This window comes from Onychomys torridus, chromosome 20 (genome assembly GCF_903995425.1).
Source record: "Onychomys torridus chromosome 20, mOncTor1.1, whole genome shotgun sequence".
Classification (NCBI taxonomy): domain Eukaryota; kingdom Metazoa; phylum Chordata; class Mammalia; order Rodentia; family Cricetidae; genus Onychomys; species Onychomys torridus.
In genome coordinates, this window is record NC_050462.1 from 36,100,494 (window position 1) to 36,118,240 (window position 17,747).

The following is a 17,747-nucleotide window of genomic DNA, read 5'->3' on the forward strand; positions in this document are numbered from 1 at the left end:
GGCCCTCCTGTACCAACTTTGAAAGCCCTTTCTCCCCTAGGAGGGCATTCTGAGGCTGCCAGGGAGAGCCGATGAAACTCTTACACTTTTGAGCTTTCTTAAATTCTGTGCCGCTGCAATACCTTCCAGATCTATGTCAAATTTAAATTAAACTCAGTATACATCTACGCTCATTTCCTTTCTCTACCAAAACAGAAACTCTTAACAAAATAATCGTAACGAAGTTTACCATTATCTTAAGAGAATGGTACCTATTAGGGCACCAGAGAGAGGTAGACAGTTATATAGGACTTTTTCAAACTTGAACAGAAATTGAAACTTTTAATCTGATGTAAGTAAAAAAGGGTACTTACATAAAATTAATTCAGTATTGTATCTTATGGTACTTTTACTCCAAATTAACATGCAGTAAAAGCTATGCATGACTGAGTATATATACGGCCCACCCACAAAGCCAAAAGACTAATGTATTCATGTTTAACTCTGGGACATAATCAAGATAATTATTTCATAAAATCAATAATTGATTTAGTTGACACAACTCCACACGAAATATAATCACTTCCATTAAGCAGATTTCCAGTAGGATATATACAAATCAGTAAGACATTAAGAGGTAAGTAACTGGATTTTTTATTTTAATACACAGTATGAGAAATGAACTTGGAAATCAACTGAATTGTATGGAAAATGAAACAGCAAATAAATTAGACCCATGTTTAAAACAGAAGGTCAGCTCAATGTTCAAACTTAAGGCTATCATGGACACATCGATTCCACAGTCTTCTTTAAAAGGTTGAAGTCTTTCAAATACAACTCTGCTGTGAACTGGTCCAGAGATCAACAGCAAATGGGAATGCTTAGCAGGGGTGGTGATCAGGGACACGTTTCCTATAAGGAAAAATCATACAATTAAGAATGAGGGCCAGATCTTGCTGTACATATCCTTAAACTAGACGCTACCTTGCAATCCTCCTGCCTCAGTCTCTCCAAGGAATATACTACCACTTGGCTTAGTTCATGTTTTCGAGTAATCTAAGTACTAGAAAAGTTCACCAAAGTAGCCAGACGGCATTAAAAAGCCAGAGTGCTAACACACAGGGATTCTAGAGGACAACTACTCAGGAGCACTACTGCCAAAGACAAGCTGGAGACTGGGTAGATGTGCCTCAGTATCCAATAATCACGCCCCTCCCCTTAGCTCTAATTCTCTGCAATCATACAGTGACTGGAGAGAGAACAATCTTTTGCAAAGAGACAGCAGGACTATCAGTGAACTCTTTAACTTCATACTTCTGTTTGTAAAATATTTAAACAAAGTATGTGTGTGTATGAATGTATGTATGCATGTATGTATATGTATGTATACAAATGTGTATAATACATTTTAAAATTATACAGTGGGGAAAGAAAGTATTTTAAAATTTCCGGCCTGTCAGATTCAGGGACAGTATAAACCAGCTTCCCCAGATATTCTCAGATGTTTCAAAATTACAGAATTTTAAACATACTTCCAAAATCACTAGTTATTTGGACTTCACAGACACCCACACTTCCTCTGAGGGCCTGCTTCTTTGCTCTCACTTACATGACACCTCAAAACCACAATCGACTTCAGTTCTCTCGTCTCTTCTCAACTCCCCCGAGTGAATCTGATCCCTGCCACTCCGCTAACACTGCGTGTCAAAACTAATGTTGCTGAAATCCAGTTTTTAAAGTAAACAGTTACCTTCCTTGGCCTATAGCCATTTTGGCAGATTGTTTCTTCTTCCTAATTATTCTTTTCACCTGGCATCTTGGGTACATGTTCACTTGGTACTCCTCTTCTTCACTGGCATCCCTCTCCTCCCACCCAAAAGCAACAGAAGCAGACAAGTATGAACCGAAACTTCTAAATCTGTATCCTTCCTTTCTTACATCAGACTTTTTGGACACAGCACCAGGAAACAGACCGATGCACCTCATGTAACTGTCTTTGTGGGAGTGCTCTCTAAGAGGACTGAAGGTAAGTTTCTAGAATATGAACTGTAACGGAGTCTTTCACAATGGGTGCTGGAGAGTGCCAGTGTGAGCCACGTGTGGGGCAACTACCTGTCATCTCAGCATGTGAAGCTCAGGGAAGGATTCAAATCTGAAGCCAGCCCAGGTTACACAGCAGGACTATCTCCAAAACCAAAACCACCCATGTATCTACATGGAAGTGTATCCAGGAAGGCAAGCAGCACGATCTCACCCCGTAAAAAGACACCAGGCAGCCAGAGCTCCCTCCTATCTTCCTAAGCCTGGCTCTTTTAACACTTCCAATCTGAGTAGGTCCCTGGCTGCCCATGCCTTGTTCCTGTGATCACATATCTTAGATAATCTGCATAACTCTACTAAAAAATGACAGTTCCATTAAATGATGATCAAGTAAATACAGCTCCCTAGATGTTGCCTCCTGCAAGCTTTCCTGTGCTTTCCAAGTGCTCAGGTACCTCGGTGCTGCTTTGATGATGTTGTCCACACGGAGAATCACCTCTGCTGCTTCAGCTGCACTCAAAAGAACCTGTCGCTTCACTTGGAAACTTTCTGTTATACCCAGAATTGCCATGTCTCCAATGGTACCTTCCTTCATATCTGAAAAAAAAATTAAAGTAAGTGTTTAACAAATAAGATATTAAAGCGTCTATTAATAACATGTAATAAAACTAACCCTGTTAACTGCACCTAACTACCTGATTTAGTTAGCAAGTCAGTCTATAAAAGCACTCAAAGACAACCTTAAAACAGTTTTTAAATTGTAGGGTCTGGATCAATGATTCAGTGGTTAAGAGCATTTGCTGTTCTACAAACTGGCCTGAATTCAGTTCCTATCACCCGGGTAGCTCACAACCTCTTCTGGTCTCTGAGGGTGCACACACACACCTTTAAAAAAAACATCTTTCAATTGGGCTAGGATATGGTTTAGTGGGTGAATGTTTGCACCCTGAAAACCTAAGGATCTGAGTGTGAATTCCCAGCACAAACACAAAAAAGCTAGGCACAATTGTCAAGTGCCTCTAAAGCCAACATTGGAAGGAAAGGGAGGGAAGCAGCACTGTCTTCACCAAGAGTTCCCTGGCCATTCAGCTAGCAAAAATGACCAACTTACCGTTCAGGGAGACCCTGAAACAAGCAGTAAGGTAGAAAGCAATAGAGGTAGGCACCCTACATCATCCTCTAGTATGCCCACAGACACATTCACATATTCATATGTATTTAAAACACACACACACACACACACACACACCCAACACTGGGGATAGGGGGAGGCAATACTAATGGTCTATATTAACAGAGGACAACGATATCAAATAAAAACTTACAGGGGCAAGCTAGCAAAATGGCTTAGTAGGAAAAGGTCCTTTGCCTCTAAGCATTATGATCCTGAGTTTGATCCTCAGAACTGAGATCCAACTCCTGCAAGCTGTTCTGACCTCCAAAGGCTAGTACTGTGGAATGTGAACACACAGTTGTACACACATACACCATTAATCCCAGCACTTGGGGGGAAGGTGGAACTGAGTTCAAGGCTGGCCTGGTCTGCACAACAAGCTCCAAGGTCAGAGAAAGAAGGCAACATAGCGAAACCCTGACTCAATAAAAAGGGAGACTGGAGAGATGGCTCTGCAGTTAAGGACACTTAACTGCTCTTCCAAAGGAGCCTGGTTTGATTCCCAGTACCCATGTGGCAGCTCACAACAGTCTTTAAATCTAGCAGCAGGGGATCCCATGCCTTCTGACTTCCGAGGGCTTCTGTAGAGGTTTACAATCAAAACTGTGCCAATGTTTGTTATGAAATTAGAAACTAATACTGACTTGTTCTAAGAGTCACACTTGAGAATATAAGCTCTATTCATACATTCTAATATCCAACTGTAAACTATCTTGAGTAGTTTTATACCTCTTAGAGCAATGCTATGAATACAAAATTAAAACACATCCCCATACACAGTAATTACAAAAGCAATTAGCATTGTCATCTTTTAGCTAGCATAGGAACTTTAAAAAAATACAAAAAAACCAAAAACCTCTACGAATGAGGAGGGAACTGACTACTGTTGCTTTGCTAAACAGACATTACGTCCAACTGCCATCTAGACATCTGTTTGTATGTTTGGATTAGCGCTGCCCGAAGCCTTACTCCGAAAGCTTCAGTCTGCAGTGGGCAGCACTTAGTGCAGACTCCTAACTGGTCAAATACAGAAAACAGTGACTGCCGAGTGCTCAGTCCTGAACAACGTGCAGAACACTCCCCCCAGGTCTCCGAGAACACTGCCAACAGGGTAGGATGGACCTAAGAGTTGTAGGGTAAGGAGGAGTGCTGTAAATGCTGCCTTCTGGACATGATGTGGCCAGTGCACACAACTGTAACACCCCATCCCGGAGAGGAGAGGGGCTCAGAAGGTCCCTGCTACAGGCCATTAATGGCCACTGGGGAAGGAGATTCCCAGGGCACAGCCTCTGAAAAGGTGCCTGTGTGCAAGTAAATAGCCTTCCGTCCATCTAAGTGGGAGAGGGATTTGGGAACATGGGGTTCAGTGGAAGAGGAAAGGTGGTAAGACAACAATGGGAAGGGGGACTGTGACCAAGTGTGTAACACACTCACACACACACACTCTCTCACAGACACACGCACAGGCAGACACACACACGCATACACACACACACTCACAGACACACACACAGACATACACTTTCAACAACGACCACAAAAGTCCACTTGACTTCTTACCCAGTCCAGTAGTTGTCTGGCCTTCACTGTGAGCAGCTCGGAGCTGGGCCACCAGATCTGCACTGTCATAGCCTGCATTGTCAGCGATGATGGTTGGCAACTACGACATAAAAACGACAAATGAGCACCAAGGACTAGTGATTGTCTCCAGGCGTACACCATGCCCGGCTGGCTGGTCCTTGATAACTGTTCATGATGGCGTGTAAGATGTAGAAGCAGAATATAAGCCATTGTGAACCATTTCAGTTTTGCAAAAGGCGAAGCACCTTTTTGTCTAGGACAGAAGAAGGCGTTCAGTTTAAAATCAACTCCCATGAAATTGACGTTCAGGTCTTTTCATAGTTACCATTCTCAGCGCTTTAGCAAAAGACTCCATTGCTACAGCTTCTTTTCCTGGGGTTTTACTGGCAAGCTTTGCCACAGCATGAGCCATCACCATCTCAGAACAACCTACAAATTAAAATCCAAAACTGTTATGTGCCCTGCTGTCTCCAAAACAAAGATTTGTCACTTTGAAATCAAAGGCTAACACGATTAGTTCCTACAAGAGCCAATCCATCCATTTGAGTCATACCACACATTGAGAAAGCAAGAACCGAACACTTTCCAAATGCTCACCTCCTCCATACACTGTCCTGGGGTCTTTCACGGTCTGGGCAAGAACACAAAGGGCATCATGCAAAGACCTTTCGGCTTCATCCAGAATCTGCTGAGTGGCCCCACGAAGTACAATAGTACAAGCCTCACCTGACGTTAAATGTAATATTTGTAAGTCAGTCACCGCTCAGTCATACACCACATAACCATTTCCTTTCCATTATCTACGGAAGTGGATGACTATGATTGGGTCTTGGTAGCTCATGTCTTCCCCCATGCAATGCTTTCCCTACAAAAAAATCCATATTCATAGGTGTTCTAAGTTATCAAGAAAAACCTATGCTAATGGTACACATTTCCAAAAGACACAGCAAATATCAACTTAAGACTTCAAGACACTGACACAAAACAAAATAAGCCCTCTCAAAATTTATCTTCTTTGGGGCTAGAGATGGCTCAGTGGTTAAGAGCACAGGCTGCTCTCCCAAAGGACCTGGGTTCAATTCCCAGCATCCACATGGCAGCTCACACCGGTCTGTAACTCAATTCTAGGGAATCTGACACCCTCGCACCAATATATATAAAACAGTTAAATAAATGATTTAAAAACTTATCTTCTATTTGTCCTTATAGATTTATCCACTCCACTGTGCGTATATGTGCATGATAATCAGGTGGAAATTGGTCCTCTTCTTCTACCGTGTGGCTCTCAGAGAAGGAACTTTGGTCATCAGGCTTGGCACCAAGCACCTTCACCCCCAGAGCTATCCACCAGCTTACAGAATGTATTTTAGAACTACGGTAACTTCTCTTTTGCCTCAAGAGGCCAGCAAGGACTTAGGTACTTAAGCCAAAATTTACACAGTCACTCACCAAGAGCAACCCCTGAAAAGTGGATGAGTTTGTCTTCTCCAATCATGACTTCTTCTATAAGTTTGCAGCTTCCAAGCTTTACCAGCTCTGGGTGATCAAAGGTGGAGGCAATCTCACCACCTACGAACATAAACACATTCCAGGGTTAAAATTTGTTCTCAGCGGGGCATGGTGGTGCATGCCATTAGGCTCAGCACTAGGAAGGCAGAGGCAGGCAGATCTCTGTGAGTTTGAGGCTGTTATTAGATTGATTTACTTAAACATTTTTACCATTTGGGAAATTAAAAACTTAGAAAAGTTATGTTTAAATTCAAGCACAAGGTACATACTTCCCTCACTCAGAAAGGCACAAAAGTCTTCACTAAAGGTTACTGTAACTTTACCTCACATGGGGCACCAAGAATTTAAATATTCAGCAAAACAAATAGACTAGTTAAGACTCAAAACTCCTCTTTTAAGCTCACATTTGTCTAGGCTACGTCTAGCGATTTAAGTCTTTGTATTTGTGTGAAAGGACTGGTGTCTTGAAACACCTCAACAAAAAGAACTCTACAGCATGGCAAACCTAGCACATATATAACCTGGTACACACTTTAAATATCTGTAAACTGGAACCTAAATGTACAACTTTTTAAAAATTTTTAATGATTTATTTTTATTTCACATGCATTTGTGTTCTGCCTGCACGTATGTCTGTGTGAAGGTGTCAGATCCCTTGAAACTGAGTTACAGACAGTTGTGAGCTGCCGTGAACCCGGGTCCTCTGGAGGAGCTGCCAGTGCTCTTCACAGCTGAGCCATCTCTCCAGCCCCATGTACAACTTTTATGCAATGGACCAGTAAAAATGTAAGTCACTGTTTATGAGGCATACATACTTAATAAAAACGAACTCCATGTTTAGACTTGGGTCTTATCTCAAGTTATCTCAGTACGTGTGATCAAATATCACACTCTACACCCCCAAAATCCAAAATCTGAGAAACTTCTAAGTACCAAACAATTCTAAGAGAAAAAATACTTATAATACTACTAATACTAATAATAACGAGACTAGCAAGATAGTTCAGCAGGTAAAGACACTTACAACCAAGATTCAGGATCTGAGTTTGAAACCCCAGACTCACATGGTAAGAGGAGAGAATCAAGTCCATAAAGTTGCCTATGATCTCCACATGCAAGCCATGGCTCACATGCACCTCCCCACACACAAAAATCAGTCAATATAATTCTTCAAACACTGTAACTAAAGGCATAATTCAGAATAACTATTTATATACTCTTAGCTCTTTAAGGGGTTTCTTCTTATTCAACAATGTATTGCACAGTAACGTTCAATAAACACAAGAATGATAATTAAACTTTCTAGAGACTAATGTCTTTTTCCATACCTGTGACAAGAGCTAGGCGTTCCACACCTGCAAAATCTGCATGCTCAATAGCCATGACACCAGCAGCACCGAAGAGTTGTTCAGGGTAATTATAAATTAACTGTCTGCAAACAAAATATACAAGAACATTATGCTCAAAACAGCTACTTCTCATGATGAATTACACTGGAATGCAAAACCTGCGAGCATTTTTACTTCACTAGAAAAAAAAAAAAAAGGCCTGATGATCTATGGTCAACTCTTGGGTCTCAAATGATAGGAGAACCCACTCCCAACAAGCTGTTCTCTGACCTTATAACATAAGCAAAAAAAAAAAAAAAAAAAAAAAAAAAAAGTAAGAGATTCATTTCTCAGGTTCCAGCTAAAGTCAACTAAGATCCAGGGTTATCTAATTCATCAGAAATTCCAAAGAGAAACAATTCATCATATTTAAATCATTCCCTATCCTCAGTATCCAGAAGTCTGACACTGCTCTACTCTGTCCCACAAGTTTAGGAACCTTCAATCCTGTCTGGTGAATCCACAGTCTGTTCTGCCTGCTGACACTTAGTGATCCTCTACATTAGAAATTTGACGTTTTACATTAAATGACAATCCCCAACTAGTCAGCCTCACTTCCACATCAAGCACTGCATCCTTCTATCACCACACGAAAACTGAGTACAGTACAGTACTGAGAAGAGCAATAGGGTCTGAGGAATCTTAACACGTAAACCTTGCCTTTACTCTAACAGTCCACTCAGTGTATGCATGTCTTAGCTGACTGCTTGAATGGCAACAATCTGTAACTGTTAGTAAACCGTGTGCAGCAGTTTCTATCAGTAATTTGATAGGAAATACAATTTTCATGAAAAAAAATAACATTAGCGTTTGTTAAAATCACTATCAGCACAAGCCAACACAGACCTGTTGATAAAGCAATTTATTCCATGCTTAAGAATACGTTCAACTTTCTCCTTCATCTTTTCCTTTTCTGCATGTTCTATTTCTGCAACCTTTGCCGTGGAATCAACTCTTACCCGAGAGCCAAATATCTAAGACGAAAGACATGAAGGCAGAGTCAAGTTTCACGCCTCTTTAGAGTTCTAGTAACACAGTATATTTCAGTATTTTTATGAACGTACATATCAAAGGATATATGAGTATTATTTCTAAACAGATTCTAAGCTGTTTAATGTAACTGACTCTTGAGTTAACAGCAATAAAATTTCAAGAAATATAGTCACACACCTTTATTTTGTCTGTATCCATTCCAGTATTGGCAATAAGAATTTTAGCATTTTCAATTCTCTTTGGTTGATTTACTCCAATTTTTTTATCCAATAGAAAACCTACAACAAACATAAAGAGGGTAATAAATACTTTAAGGATGCATTAGTAGACCTGCAAAAGTTATCTGTGGTACTAAATTAGTCATTCAAATAACGCATTTTAATGTTCAATGCACCATGTTCCCAGAAACTAAAAAGCATTTCATTACAACAGGGTCACAAACTTCAACTCATTCTTCAAAATATATTTAAAAGTGAGAACATAAGGGGCTGGAGAGATGGCTCATTGGTTTTAGAGTACTTGCTGGCTCTTGCAGAGATTCTGGATTCAATTCCCAGCACCAACATGGTGGCTCACAACCACCCATAATTCCAATTCTAAGGGATCCAATGTCCTCTCTGGCTGTCGGGCACCAGGCACATACATGGCACAAACATTAATGTAGCAAAAACACCCATACACATTAACAATGAAGTAAATAAATAAGAGAATACACATAAGGCAATATTACAGCTAGCAGAGAACAAAACACATCACCTACAAATTTGCTTCATATACATACAACAGACCAGAGTCTACTGTTTATAATGTAAAAACTTTAAGTTCATTTTTACTAGCTTAAAACCAACAAGACAAAATAAGCAGTGAAGATTTGAAATCAAAGGATGTGCTATGAATTGCTATGCTTCTCAAAGAACTCAGCCTAGCCTGGCAAAGTGGTGTGTGCTCTCAATCCCAGAACTATGGAGGCAGGGGCCAGCCTGTTCTACACAGCAATTTCCAGGACAGTCAGGGCAACATAATAGAGACCCTGCCTCAAAGAATAACTAACAGAGAACTCCACCTAGTAGTAAACCAGAAACACCAGTCAACACAACTATCATGCTCTCGTCCTTAGTGGCTTCTGGATGAATGTCAACCAGATACTCCTATGCAAAGCATGTATAACTAGAGGTAGAGATGCTAATCACCAGCCTAGCCTTGACTGGATGCCATCATATGACCTAACACTGACCACCTTCATAGGCTTCTTTCAGACATAGAAGAAACTTTGAGCTCATTAAGCCCATCTTGTGCTTCCTGCTCCATTCAGCTTAATCTTGTCCTCAGGAGATCATCATTACGAGAACTGAAGGATTAAAGTTCCAGTTACAATTCCTGGCACAGAGGACATAAACAAGAATGGAGAGCAGAATGTGCCACTCTCTGTTATAAAGATCTTCCCCAACCTGGCAGCCCATTAGAAACATTACAGAGCCCTTGCATATCAACGTAACCAAAATACTTTCAGAATCACATAAAACAAATGGCGTAAGACACACAGCAAAACCAAGACTCCAAATGACTTGTAGCTATAAAGCACAACTTAACTCTTTTTACCCCTTTTAAGAAAATGCTACACAGTCCATGGTTCATTTGAAAGTAAATACACTTGAGAAGACACTGAAAAACCTATGCCCTACAAACTATACTACAAAGAAAATAGCGCTGGGCAGTGGTAGCGCATGCCTGTAATCCCAGCACTCGGGAGGCAGAGGCAGGTGGATCTCTGTGAGTTCAAGGCCAGCCTGGTCTACAGAGTGAGTCCAGGACACAGAGAAACCCTGTCATGAAAAACCTAAAAACAACACAATATAAAACAAGTACCAAGGCCTGCAGAGATGGCTCAGCAGTTAAACAGCACTGGCTGCTTTTGCTGTAGACCTGGGTTTGTTCTCAGCACCCAAATGGAAGCTCACAACCATCTTTACTCCAGCTCCAGGGATCCTGCTTCTAACCTCATTGGCACCAGTCATGCATGTGGTGCACATATACACGCGGGCAAAAAAGCTTACATAATAAGTCAAAATTTTTTCAAAATATTTATTTATTTATTATGCATACAGTATTCTGCCTGCATCCCTGCAGGCTGGAAGAGGGCACCAGATTTCATTACAGATGGTTGTGAACCATCATGTATGTGGTTACTGGGAATTGAACTCAGGACCTCTGGAAGAACCACCAGTGCTCTTAACCTCTGAGCCATCTCTCCAGCCCAAGTATAAAAATTTTTAATTAAAAAAATGACAGATGCAGCCGGGCGGTGGTGGCGCACGCCTTTAATCCCAGCACTCAGGAGGCAGAGCCAGGCAGATCTCTGTGAGTTCGAGGCCAGCCTGGTCTACAAAGTGAGTTCCAGGAAAGGCGCAAAACTACACAGAGAAACCTTGTCTCGAAAAACAAAAAACAAAACAAAAAAAATGACAGATGCCATACAAAGTCAGTAAAATATCAAACAAAAGTTCTTTATCCTCAATAATCTGCTAATTAAGTGATCTCTCGTATCCAGACTCTGCTTGGGAAATACATGTAATCCTGAAAAAAGTAGCATTTGGGAACAGCTCTTGGTAAAACTATCCTTTCTCTGTTAGACTAGGAAGTACTGCAGACTGACAGAATGACAAACACAGCTGTAACAAATGGCCTCAAAGACAAGTTCCCTGGCTATGTTCTATCCCTGCAAGCAAGCATGGTTGGGTATTTAGGACTCAGTCACCAATCTTGTCTATATTTCTATATTTGACACACATACATACCTTCATCTAAATAGGAGTCTGCCAGACTCCCGCCTAGTTTCTTGATGACATGAATGGCCTCCAGATTACCAGAACCCTTCAGTCTGAGAACCGCTTCTACAGCTAATTTGGTAAAGTGGTCCTTGTGATGAGTAAGGAGTTTTGAGGATAATGTTGTTCCTGCAATATTCATTAAATCTTGCCGGAATCTGACTTCATCAGAACTAATAAAACAATCAAACAAAAAGAAAACCCACCTGTTATTAAATTATTCAAACATAATAAGCATACTTTAATTTTCAAAATTTACCTAAGCACTGACTCTAAGCAGGCCTCTAATGTCACCGAAATCAAGAAACACGTAAATAATGGATACCATCTTTCCCATCCAACTGCCAGACAGGGTGAGGCATAAGCAAGCAAGACGATCAAATGCTGCCAAGAGCGTGGGGAAACAACCATCTGTGACACACTCAGCACAAACAGAAATTGCTTCTGGAGATCTGGTAATCAATATACATAAAGGTAAACTCAAGTACATACATACATTTTAGCCCCAGCAATTCCACATTTGGAAATATATCTTGGGTTAACAAATTTCCCACATTATCATAAAGCTAAACTTTTCAAAAATACAATTCTCCAAAGGCAGACAGTTTAAGGAAATTCCATCAGTCATATTCTGAGCACCTAACAGCTGACAGTGCAAGAGAATGTATCAACACCCAGAAACACACAGCTTATCTATCCAGGTTAAAAAGCAGGCATGGGGGCTAGAGAGATGGCTCAGTGGTTAAGAGCACTGACTCCTCTTCCAGAGGTCCTGAGTTCAATTCCCAGCAACCACATGGTGGCTCACAACCAACCATCTGTAATGAGATCTGGCGCCCTCTTCTGGCCTGCAGGGACACATGCAGACAGAACACTGTATACATAATAAATAAATAAATCTTTAAAAAAATCAGGCATGGAAACACACAACTGTAATCCAGCACTGCCTGGGGAGGCAGAGGCAGGTGGAGCTCTGTCTAGAACACAGGAGTGAGGTAAAGACTTTCAATGTCAGTGCTGGCTGAGATTAGGAAGGCTATTCTGGAGGTGCGGTGGAGGGTACGGCAGCAAGATGAGCTCACACATGTTTCTCATCGTTCTCTACATTAGACTTCCCAACAGGATTGTGGTGTACCAACCCATGATCAACTGCAGAGCTCAACAGGGCCTCTCTTGCTGCCTTTGTGGCTTCTCTCCAACCCGCAATGATGGTCTGTGGATGGATCTTTTTTGCAATTAAAGATTCTGCTTCCTGTCAATAAAAAAGTATACAAATAAAATTAATAAAGGATTGAAATACTTCTACTGCTCCAGATCAGTCACAATAATAAGGTGGAAGTGTTGAATGGCTCTTACCCGGAGTAGTTCTGCTGCTAAAACAGTAACAGAGGTCGTGCCATCACCAACTTCATCATCTTGAACCCTTGACATATCTAGGGAAAAAAACAAAATTATTTCTCCACATTCCTCAATTCTCTTAAAAATTTATTTTTGTTTGTTTTTAAAGATTTATTTATTTATTTATTTATTATTTATTTATTATGTATGCAGCATGTATGACCAACCAGAAGAGGGCACCAGACCTTATTACAGATGGTTGTGAGCCACCATGTGGTTGCTGGGACTTGAACTCAGGACCTCTGGAAGAGCAGTCAGTGCTCTTAACCTCTGAGCCATCTCTCCAGCCCTCAATTCTCTTAAAACCCACAGCAAATCTAAACCCCACTTACAGTAGGTTCCACAGCTGACCAAGTTTTGGAGACCTTTAAGTTCCAATACTCTAGCTTGAATATGCCCTCCCAAGTTCATGGAAACATCATCCCCTTTTCTGTCTCACCCACGTTGCGACACAACAAAAAGGTCCTCACCAACAGGGCCCACTGGTCTTGGACTTCACAGTTCAGCCAAACAGACTTCTATCATTTAAAAACTATCTATCTTGTGGTTGCAGCTGCCCCCAGTGGTCAATAGTACTTCTCATGTTCATTTTAATAATGGTGAAGGATGGCTATCATGTAAATGGTTGACACAACCATTAAGGAAATAAGACTCACCAACTAAAACCTTAGCTGCTGGATTGTCAACACCAATGTTTTTTAGAATGGTGGCACCATCATTGGTTACCATTAGAGAGGCATCTCGTCCACTGCTTAGAAGAATTTTGTCCTGGAAGGAAATTGACTTGTGTCAGATTAAGGTCTAAGCACTTCTTGAAGAATACCTGGCGTCAGGAACTGCACTAGCCATACACTGCTGACACGGACACACTCTGGATGGTTATCTGCCACCAAATGTTTCCAATGCATGTAGCCTACAACCAACTCAATGCTTCCTAAAACTCAGCAGTACAGGTACCACAAACTAGCTTTGCTACAACACCATGACAGGCAACGACGGAAACCAACGTCCACACACGAAGTTAAGAGCAAACCCCAGAATACTGTATCGTGGTTAAAGAAATGAAACATATTTAAAAAAAAAACAAAACAAAAAAAACCATCACAATGGGACCTTTCTTATGCTAACTAAAATATCAATTTAAAAAAATGGCAACTGGGGTATCGGCCAGAGTTCACTAACACAGGGTGTTGAAGAGAGGCTCAAAGCAAGCAGTGGGGGCACAAAGGAGGTTCAGGGAAGTGACCTTGACCCCGTGTGTGTGTTTGGGGGGGGCAGTTAGTGAATTGAGGGGAGTCAGCTGGTACTAGGTATTCAGCAGTCACTTGGGCAGAGGAAAAGTAGGAGTGTGAGGAGATGAGATCTGTGGGGACCAGGTGACCATGAGAGAACAGGAGCTGGAGGGCGAGGATGAGAATGGAGGTCAGTCTGACAAGGCCATCTGACAGGAAGGCACTGCCATCCACATAAAGTGGAGAAGGATGGGGAAGGAGGTCTTGGGAGTTTTTTGAGAGGAGTGTAGAGGATCTGGGGCGGAAAGGAGAATCTTAAGGAAAAGGGATTAAGTATGGAGGGACTGGGGGGAGGGCAGGTAAGGAATGTCAGCGATGAGTTTTTCGACAAGAGAAATCTGGAGAGCTAAAACTTGGGACGGTGGAAGGGACCACAGAGCCCTTTGTAAATTAGGAGTTGAGCCTGAGAGTGGCGGAAGAGATAGCAAGAGGAGATAGACAGAGCGGATCGAGTTTGTTAGGTTAGCGGGGAACAGAGGGGTCGTGGCAAGAGCGCACAGACAAGGTCAGCCATGGACAGTGTTCTACAGTTTCGGAGAGGTGTAAGCAGCAGGGGCAAAGGTCAGTCTCAGGAAGTGTTAGGATGGAAAGGCTCGTATAGCTCTGAAAGGCAGAGGGCTGGCCCAGAAAAGAGAACATCTGAAGGGACCGTTTGTGGGTAGGAGGACAGGTAAGGCGATAAAAATAATTCATGCAGGTTCTAAAAAGAGGTAGCACAAACTCTGAAAGAAATTTAAAATAGGACACTAAAAACAAGTACACACCAATAGCTCATACACATAAACAAAACAAGTATCTGTTATTTTAAAAATGCAGTGCAAAAATCTATGACAAACTTATCCATTAGTGAACAGAAAATACTAGCAGGTTTTGCATCTATATGGTAACACTTGTCACTGGAGAATGATGTGTGATTAGAGGAGGATAATTTTTTAGACTTTAACGTTTTAGACAGCAAAATATATGTGTGTGTGTGTATTTGGAGACAGGGTTTCTCTGTGTAGCTTTGTGCCTTTCCTGGAACTCTCTCTGTAGTCCAGGTTGGCCTCGAACTCAGAGATTTCGCCTGGCTCTGCCTCTCGAGTGCTGGGATTAAAGGCATGCACCACCACCGCCCGGTGTAAAAAAAATTTAATAACTATATTTACACTAAAGGCTTTAAACAATTTTTAAGACTTTTATTTTTGGTCAGCTGCTGCAACACAAGACCCTATCTCAGGGAGAAAAAAAAAAAAGAAAGAAAGAAAACTAGAAACAAGCCAACTCTTTTTTTTTTTTGGTTTTTTCGAGACAGGGTTTCTCTGTGTAGCTTTGGAGCCTGTCCTGGACTAGCTCTGCAGCCCAGGCTGGCCTCGAACTCACAGAGATCCGCCTGGCTCTGCCTCCCGAGTGCTGGGATTACAGGCGTGCGCCCCCACTGCCCGGCACAAGCCAACTCTTATTCTAAAATTTTTCTTACCATGCCCTTCGGTCCCAAAGTGCTCTTCACCAAGTCTCCAATGGCGATGGCACCAATGAAGGATGACTTAAAGGAGAAAAATCAGAAAAGGTGGTCAAGACTTACCATCATAGTGAAGAGTGCAATTCTATCATTTACAAGAGGCAGAACGGGCTTACCAGGCGAGCGGTCTCTGCTCTCTCTTCATCAGCTCCAGCCTTGAAGATGTTCACAGGTGCTAGGGAAAGGGACGCCTAAACCGGAAAACCAAGACACTCCGTTTGAACGCCAGTACTCTTTTTTCTTTCTTTCTTTCTTTTTTTCCAGGGCTGAGGATCGAACCCAGGGCCTTGCGTTTGCTAGGCAAAGCGCTCTACCACTGAGCTAAATCCCCAACCCCGAATGCCGGTACTCTTTAACATTACCTAGGGCCCCTCGCTAGATTGGTAAGTCTATGACCTAAAGGAAAACCAATTTGCAGTATCATTTCAGGAGCCCGTCATGGAAGTGCGCCTTTACTTAAATGGCGAGAAGCAGCTACAGGGAGGCGCCAGGAATAATAAATACATCGACCGGGGTGTAGGGCAAACTGACGGCAACATGACGGCGGAGGCAGGCGTGGGCCGTGGAGCAGCGGTACCAAGCACCAGGGCATCCTCCATCTTCCACAGGCCTGCACAGCCAGCCGCCCTTCCAGCCCCGCCCCGGAGAGGGCGGGACTGACAAGAGTACTAGAAACTTCTTCGCGTGGGGTGAGTCCCGGGGGTCGTCGGGGTCCCCTAGCCATAAAAAAAGCCTGATTTTCGGAGGAGATGCTGGCTTGGGGCGCCTCCTCCCTTCGCGCCCCCGCCCCCGTGGAGAGCTCGGTCTGCGGACCCCACGCAGGCCTCACGCCCGGCCCGAGCCATGTGCGACCGGCCCAGGGGAGGGCCGCGAGGAGGCTGCGGCTCCGGTTAGACAAGGGGAGCAGCGGGGAGGCCGGACACAGCGGCACCCGGGCAGGAGCGGAGGTCGTGGGCCCGAAAGCGAAGCTCACCATGGTTCCGACGAACTCCGCGGAGAGGATAAGCCCGCACAAGCCGCGCCGGGAAGACAGCAGAAAGGAAGGCGGAAGTGACGACACGCCCTACCGCAGGGGGCGGGGCCGGCGGCGCAGGTTTCCGCCCCGCACAGCCGCCCGCCCTCCTGTGTAATGGGCTGGCCCGGAAGCGCAGCGGCTCGCGGGGGGAAGGGGCGGGGCCTCGGCTCGCGCCACGCCCAGCAGCGGAGGTCTCGGCAGATGTGGGCGGGGCTAGGGGCGGGCTGATTTAGCGTGGAACTCAGGAACAAAGAGACAGTGTACCGCGCTGGTTGCCACAGAAACGGAGTTTCTGCTTACATATATTTTTAAGGTCAGGTGTACAGTTTCAAGTGTTGCACACTAATCATTTCCATCATTTACTCTCCATGGAGGCATCCACTCAATTTTTCGTGTTTTTCCCCCCTTTGGGGGGGATTATGTACCAATATACTACTAAATAATACTTTTATTACTTTCAAGCATTATCATTATAAAGGAATCTTCACTTAATTTTTTAGACAGGGTCTAGTGTATAGCTCTTGGCTTGGCTTGGAACTCAAGATGTAGACCAGGCTAGCCTGGAATTCTTGAGATCCACCTGCCAATGCCTCCAGAGTACGACTCCTGGAGTTCTTTTAATTTTAAAACGCTGTAATTGGATATTAGCTGCCTAGGACAAGGTCTAGTGAGGCTTAGCTGAGACTTTACCTTGACCCTGGTTATACGTTTTAGGTTTTTCTCTTCATTTTCTTTTCCCCGGGGGAGAAAAACAAAACAAAAACAAAAACTAATATAACTATTCCATGACGCCTCAATGGAGCTCACAAATATTTCAGTTTATTAAAAAAGTTTCTTTCTTACTCTTGAAATCCTAGGTTTCAATGCTTTAAAAAAAAAAAAAAAAAAAAAAAAGTTTTTCTAGGGCTGGAGAGATGGCTCAGAGGTTAAGAACACTCGCTGTTCTTCCAGATGTCCTGAGTTCAATTCCCAGCACCCACATGGTGGCTCACAACCGTCTGTGATGAGATCTGGCGCCCTCTTGTGGCATGCAGGGATACATGCAGACAGAA

The 17,747-nt window shown here is 42.9% G+C and overlaps 1 protein-coding gene across 1 annotated transcript; it reads right to left on the reverse strand.

Annotated features, from left to right (window-relative positions):
• Positions 1 to 609: 609 nt before the first annotated feature.
• Positions 610 to 16,777, reverse strand: Cct2 (chaperonin containing TCP1 subunit 2). The gene is made up of 16 exons (XM_036170075.1): positions 16,654 to 16,777; positions 15,797 to 15,871; positions 15,639 to 15,704; positions 13,544 to 13,655; positions 12,846 to 12,922; positions 12,629 to 12,741; positions 11,460 to 11,662; positions 8,842 to 8,942; positions 8,518 to 8,645; positions 7,612 to 7,715; positions 6,224 to 6,343; positions 5,372 to 5,500; positions 5,100 to 5,203; positions 4,754 to 4,853; positions 2,475 to 2,616; positions 610 to 891 (listed from the first exon to the last, which is right to left on the reverse strand). The coding sequence occupies exons 1-16, from the start codon at positions 16,654 to 16,656 to the stop codon at positions 861 to 863; spliced, it is 1,608 nt and encodes a 535-aa protein (XP_036025968.1). The 5' UTR covers positions 16,657 to 16,777; the 3' UTR covers positions 610 to 860.
• Between the last annotated feature and the right edge of the window lie 970 nt (positions 16,778 to 17,747).

Excerpts from the sequence above, each read along its gene's own strand:
- Cct2 (XM_036170075.1), bottom strand. Across the intron at positions 12,742-12,845 it reads TAGCAGCAGAACTACTCCGG|GAAGCAGAATCTTTAATTGC; the intron begins GTAAGAGCCATT and ends TTTTATTGACAG. Across the intron at positions 5,204-5,371 it reads CAGGACAGTGTATGGAGGAG|GTTGTTCTGAGATGGTGATG; the intron begins GTGAGCATTTGG and ends TTTAATTTGTAG.